Source organism: Danio aesculapii, chromosome 25, assembly GCF_903798145.1.
Source record: "Danio aesculapii chromosome 25, fDanAes4.1, whole genome shotgun sequence".
Lineage (NCBI taxonomy): Eukaryota > Metazoa > Chordata > Actinopteri > Cypriniformes > Danionidae > Danio > Danio aesculapii.
The window spans coordinates 19440080-19447579 of NC_079459.1; the positions used below are offsets into that span (position 1 = coordinate 19440080).

At 31.6% G+C, this 7500-nt stretch overlaps 1 protein-coding gene across 1 annotated transcript in view; it reads right to left on the minus strand.

Moving 5' to 3' along the window:
• Positions 1-7500, minus strand: part of dock4 (dedicator of cytokinesis 4) — a 209184-nt gene that overhangs the window by 6181 nt on the left and 195503 nt on the right. The window contains 4 exon segments of the mRNA XM_056451516.1: positions 2304-2424; positions 5203-5330; positions 5779-5898; positions 6310-6393. Of these exon segments, the coding sequence (XP_056307491.1) occupies positions 2304-2424; positions 5203-5330; positions 5779-5898; positions 6310-6393 (453 nt within the window).

Here is a 7500-nt window from a genome sequence, read left to right on the forward strand (position 1 = left end):
GCGTTTTTTAATTTAAAAAAAAAACATTTTGAGGTCAAATTTATTAGCCCCTTTAAGCTATTTTTTTTGACTGTCTACAGAACAAACTATCGTTATACAATAACTTGCCTAATTACACTAACCTGCCGAGTTAATCTAGTTAAGCCTTTAAATGTCACTTTAAGCTGTATACATTAGAAGTGTCTTGAAAAATATCTAGTAAAATATTATTTACTGTCATCATGGCAATTAGAAATGAGTTATTAAAACTATTGTTAAGAAATGTGTAGAACAAATCTTATCTCCATTAAACAAAAATTCAGGAAAAAATAAACAAACAGGGGGCTAATGATTCTGACTTCAACTGTATATTTTTAATCCATTCAGCCAAACTACAGGTCTGGCGGGAGCACTTTTAGCTTAGCTTAGCATAAATTATTGAATCGGATTAGACCATTAGCATCTCGCACACAAAAAAGTGCTCTCTTTTCACAATTTTCTTATTTACAGCTTGACTCTTTCATAGTTAAATTGTATATATGTGTGTGTATATGTATACAAGTTTATATATATATATATATATATAAATAAATGAAGAACTAAAAAGTAAAAAATTAACTTAATAAAGCGACTTGAATACATGTGATGATAAGACTTGACCGTATTTATTAATAATCCATAATATTTGTAAAAAAGATACTAAATAAATTTAAAAGGTTTGTATGCACCATGAAAATATGTTCTTATGGAAAAAATGCCATTACTTTTTAAAGTGCAACTAAAATAACTGTAGCAGAATATATAGAATAAAAGTAAAGAAAAAAATCCATAAACAAATGAAAGATTTTCTATAAAGAATATTTATATTTGAAAAAACTTTTTGAACAAGTATACACACTGTTATTCAGACCTTCCAGGATTTATTTTGTGATATTATATTTATTGAATTTAATGCAAAATCAAGCTAAATTGCCACATAATTCCGCTAGATTTTAGTTAGCCAAGAGCCAACTTTCAAAATCCTGCCACACCGCAGAATGCCATCTGCAAAGTTTTACATTAAATAACATGATAGTATTTGTGATAGCTTTTAACCTAGTTAAGCCTTTTAATGTCACTTTAAGCTGTATAGAAGTGTCTTGAAAAATATCTAGTCAAATATTATTTACTGTCATCATGGCAAAGATAAAAGAAATCAGTTATTAGAAATATTAAAACTATTATGTTTAGAAATGTGTTGAAAAAAATCTCTCCGTTAAACAGAAATTGTGGAGAAAAATAAATAGGGGTGCTAAAAATTCAGGGGGGCTAATAATTCTGACTTCAACTGTGTGTGTGTGTATGTATATATATATATATATATATATATATATATATATATATTTTTTTTTTTTTTTTTTTATTCAGCTAAACTCCAGGTCTGGCAGGAGCACTTTTAGCATAGCTTAGCATAAATTATTGAATCGGATTAGACCATTAGCATCTCACAAACAAAAAAGTGCTCTCTTTTCATATTTTTCCTATTTACAGCTGGACTCTTTTGACTAAAAATGCTATTTTCAGTTTATACATGAACGTATTTATTAATAATCCATAATATTTGTAAATAAATACAGTATATACTAAATAAATTTTAATGGTTTGTATACTCCATAAAATGTTTTTAGGGAAAATAACAATATGTTTTTAAAATGACCCTATAAATACATATTAAAGTAAACCAAAAATAAACATAATAGAAATAAAAATAGAAAAAATAAATAAAAGAATTAAAATATATATATATATATATATATCTTCCTAATTGAAAAACCTCAAAAAAGCAATAAACAAGTTGTTATAAATTACATCATAATATTATAATTAATTCATTATTAAAATTAATAAAATAAATAAATAAATAAATAAAACAATGGCATTTTTCATTCATTCATTCATTTTCTTTTCGGCTTAGTCTTTTTATTATTCTGAGGTCACCACAGCGGAATGAACTGCCAATATTATAATATATTTATTAAATATTACAAATTTGTATATATTTCCACAGCAGCAACGATAGAAATATTACTGCAAATTGATCATTTAAGTCCCAAAAATTAGATTTTTTCATCAGTGGCATAATTTATTCACTGCTGCATTCTTTTTTGTCCTTAAAAAATATCCTTTTTAATATTTCAACTTGACGACAGCTGACAGTACTACACACACCAGCTGTCAATTCATACCAACTGAATAAATAAATAAATACATTTCTTTCTTTTTTTTTTTGGCTGGCAGTGTTACTTTCAGTTAGTTAAAACAGCGAGTCTCTTTGAGCGTCTCACTTGCATGTTGAAGACCTCATCCGAGCTCTCAGACTGGCCTGTGATGTTGCTCACTTCGTTTGAGGCCTGCGATGACAGTGAGGATGAGGAGTATCTGTTGACGGCTGGATAACTGAGAGGACTGAAACACACGGGTGAAACACATGATAAATTTAGCAAACGTGTGGGTGTTACAGCTGCCAATCAAATCTAACATTTGTTTTTTGTACAGCATCAACATGAAATGAAATATAAAACTTCTTTATCTCAACATAAAGAGTTAGTTCACCCAAAAATAAATATTTAGTCGCCCTCAAGAGTTTGAAAATCTTTTTGAGTTTCTTTTTTCAGTTGAACACAAAAGAAAATTTTTTAAATAATGTTGGAAACTGGCACCTGCTGACTTCAATAGTAGGACAAAGAATAAAAACACTACGGAAGTCAATGGCTGCCCGTTTTTCAAGATTCACTGTAAAAAATACTGGGTTCCACAATTCCTTCATGTTGTCCCAACACAAATTAATTAAGTTAACGTAAACGTTTTTAAAAATTTAAGTAGATTGAACATAAAGCAATTAAGTTGCCAAAAAAACAAAAACAAACAAATCCAGGCTTAACTATTGTGTTATTTCAACTTATTTTAAATAAGCAGTTATGAACAAACAGCAAAAGTCATTTTTTAAGTGTTGTTCCAAATATCTTCTTCTGTGTTCAACTGAAAAAAGAAACTCAAACAGGTTTGGAACAAGTACAGATGAGTAAATGATGACAGAATGTTCATTATTGGGTGAACTTGCACTTTAATTTTGGGTTCACACCAAGCGCAAAGCATCGCATCACTCCTTACAGATCACTTGCAAGTTGAGAAAGCATATGCATATAGAAGCCCATTAACTGCTTTTTCTATACTGGCTTGCCACCAATGTGAATTTAAAGGTGCTGTATGTGAGTTTTTGACTATTCTAAAGCATAAAAATACCATAATATTTTTGCTTTGAAAATATCCGTTATGTGCCGGAACGTCTGTCTTTGTTTTGGTTATTTAACCTGCCCAATGCCAGTTTAGCCAATTATGTTTCAGCTCCCCGAGTTGCCTTGGTGAAAAACAGCGTATTTCATTCTTTCAGTCAGGAAGGCTCTAAGAGTGTGTGTCCACGATTGAAATGCGACCCCTGGTGGACAGTAGCAGCCTCCGAGACGAGACGCAGATTCAGAGTTCCACATGAGGTGGTTATTAATTAGCAAATAATATAAATATTACGAACGTAAACATTAGGTGAGCAGGTTACAGTAACCCTGTGTCCTAAAAACACGCTTCGTGACGAGATTTGCAGTGTTCAGCAATTTGGCTGTTTGCACCAAACAAAACTCGACAGAAATTTAAATACAGCTATTCAGAAACACAGAATAGTGCACTCACTGCACTCCAACAATGTGGTAAGGTCTATAATCTAATTAATACATAATTATCCTCCTTTAACATTATTAAATGTACATGCTGAAATCACTGATATGAGTTGGTTTTGAGTTGGCTCACAATTCTAAATTTCAATTTCAAACGGTTTGTTTTGTTTTCAAGATCTGAGGTGAACTATCTGCTGCTGCTTTCAGTACTATGACAATAAATGCCATGTAAAATGGCATTCAAACTCACATTATTACCATTTCACACTGAATCAAGCGCTGTCATTGTCAGTTTATCCTGTTGTTCAGTTGCAAGAAATAGAAGCCATTTCTAAAATATACATTTCAGGTGTTGGTTAGGACAAAAAATCTTTTTAATACGGAAAATATTCTTTCTATCGCGTGTTGTTGCTTTTAGTTAGAATACAACTTAAATCAGCCTTTAGGCTCGCTAGTCAGGCACACTCCTGTTGATTTTGTCAATCTGGTAACCTGCGCTTGCATGTGTTTTGAACCAGGTGTGCAATACCTAGTTCAACCACTGACGGTCAACCTTACATACTGCACCTTAAAGTATTTGGTTGAGTGGATAACATAAGTTAATGCGAATGCACAAATAGAGATGGATTTCTACTGGGTGACACAAATGGTGCAAAATGCGGGACATGTTTGTTTCAAATTTGCAGTATTCGGCTCAACCGAAAATGTATTCCTAAAGTGAGACCAAACACGCTGCAGGTTAAGAAGACACCTTCAAATAAACATCTTCATCAATTTGAGAACACACATAAATGCAAATTCTCACGATGCAAATACAGAAACACACTGCAATTAAGAAAACATGAATAAAAGTGACGAACCCAACTGCTTCTGGTTTTGAGTCAGTGGTGTTTTCTAAGATCTGAGAGGTGCGTTTTTTGTTGTTGTTGTTTATTTTAATATCCTGGTCATACAGTTTCTTGTTTTTTAATATGCCACGGACTTAAAACAGGAAACAGCTGAGTTTGTCACATACTGGGGTCCCCCGACACATTTCTGTTGTGGTCTGCATTTTTCAGTGCTTTTCTGTATTTGCACGTCTTGTGAGAATTCGTGTTCACGTGTGTTCTCAAATTGATGATGTTTTTCTCAGATTGTTAGTGATTTTATATATACATATATTGTTGAACTATGTGTTGTGAACATTTCCATGTGAGTTTTCAAACAGATGAACATGTTTTCTTCATTTATTAGAAATTTTCTATTTTTGCATGTTTTTTTTGCATGTTACTTGCCACCATACTTCCAAGGCAAGGCAAGTTTATTTATATAGCACATTTCATACACAGTGGCAATTCAAAGTGCTTAACATAAACAAGAATACAAAAAGTATAAGAAAATAAAAAATAAATAAATAAAAAAAAATGATTAAAAACAGATTAAAATGTGTCAAAACAGGCTCCTTACATACCTACTTGCTCAAATTTGTTGTGAACCCAGCATAAAGAACTTTAGCCAAAGATAAAATGATACAAACCTTCTTCTCGCCACAATTCGTCCTCCTTCAGGGCTGATGGCATTGGGGACGGGGGTCCTGCATGTGCGTGGACTGCCATTTGCAAAATGAAGCGGACTCACTCGAACATAAGCGGGAAACTCTTGTGGCTAAACGACAAAATATTAACTGTTTTAGTGATTTGTTTATTGGCTTGTATGTTGAAATTGACACCACTATTTCTTAAAGGGACAGTTCACAAAAAAAACATACAATTTGCGGTTAAATATTGTATCCAAGATACAGGGTAACAAAGTATATTATTTTGTAGTGCTTTTTTTAAATGCCAGTGGCCATTGACTTTTTAATATTCTTTAATACTGAGTCTTTAATATTCTACTAAAGAAAAAGTCACCTATGGCCAGAGGTTTGAGTAAATTAACAGCTCTAATTATTTTAGGATGAACTATTCCTTTAAGTAATGTTTACATGAATGTCTATTTATATGATCATTTAAATGTATAGAAAACAAAGCGGAGAAAGTGTTTGACTTTTCCTCGACCATAAAAAAAACATCAAATTCAGCTTTAAAAGTGTATGAATAAAGTGTAAACATACTTGAATTCCCAAACTGGAACGCATTACATGAAACTGGTCGACCAGCTTTTTATGTAACGGCTTCATGTCCTGTGGGACGAACTTCTCATGCACAGCTAAACCAAACTCCAGAATATGAGCCTGCAAGCAGAGAAACACTCTAATTATACCTAAAACATTTATATTGATGAACTACTTTGAAAATAGTTTAAAACACATGCAACAATGTGTCAATTATGAATATTCTGTCAATTTATGTTGCCTTTGAAAAACACTTGAACGTTTTATTGATTAAATATTTGCCTTTCATCACACAAAAATGTCATGAGGTGTACAATTCTCACACATCTTTATCGTTCATCTCAGAAATCCTTTTTAAAAACATTTGTCTAAATGCATACTTTCTATTATTTTGTCAAATCATTTATTATTAATAAACATTCATGTATTTACCTTTGTGTTTTTATAATTGTATTTGAATATATTTTCAAATCAATTGTCTAAACAAAACAAAAAAACATTGTGTTGTTGACACATATATAACAGTTGTACCTGTTCAAACATCAGTTCTCTAAGACGAGTAATTTTCTCTCCATCCTCTGGATGATTTGCTATATAATCCTTCGCAAAGAATGCCTTTGAGAGAAAGAACATAAAGAGATTAGTCAATTATTTGCTTTCAGCCAAAAATCAAACGCATTAATATTTTGTCAATCAGTATTACATTTTCAGGTTTTCAGTGACCTGGACCTGTATTTCGAACACAGATGGATCTCTATACTGTAAGCAGCAATAGTCAAAAAATCTACTGATATTTCAATAACAATTGCACAGGAATAAAATAAAGCAGATTTTGTAATCTTCTGGAACTTGGAAGAGTTCATTATGTTACAACATGTTAGCAACATGTTATGTTGCTGTCTATGCTCTGCCTCTGGTCCTACGCTGTTTCAGCCTCGCTGCAAACTCAGCACCATGGGAGGTAGGGCGTTCTCTTTCCGTGCCCCCAAACTGTGGAATGCTCTTCCCACTAATAGAAATGCGGGTTCATTGGACTGTTTTAAAAAGCTACTTAAAACTCATCTTTTTAGGACTGTTTTTAATTTGTGATATCTTTTATTCTTAATGTGTTTTTTTTACTGTATTTTCTTATTGTTTTACTGTGTTGTGTTGTTTTTACTTTCTTGTAAGCGCTTTGGGTTTTAGAAAAGCGCATTATAAATAAAATATATTATTATTATTATTATTATTATTATTATTATTATTGTTATTATTATTATTATTATTATTATTATTATTATTATTATTATTATTATTATTATTATTATTATTATTATTATTATCATTATCATTATTATTATTAATATTATTATTAATATTATTATTACACAGGAAAAAATAAATTTGCATTTCTACATAGCTCTGGTCACTAATGACCCAATACACTTTTTTACATACGAATTAGAAAAGGACAATTTAAAGTATTTGTCTTTTAGCTCTTTCATGCAAACAATCACACCAGTGTAGTTAGAATGTTCAGAATGCATGTCATCAGCTGCAAAATTCAAATCTTCTCAATAACGCCAAAGAGCTTAGAATCACCAAGAGGTGACACTCAATAGAACGTTCCATTGCAACAGCAGCGACCAGCGATTCCGCCATTCTGGAGTGAAAGCAATCGGTCGTCCATTGCATCTTATTGCTGTCGCGATGGCAAACGGCTGCTTTGTTTTTTTTTTATTC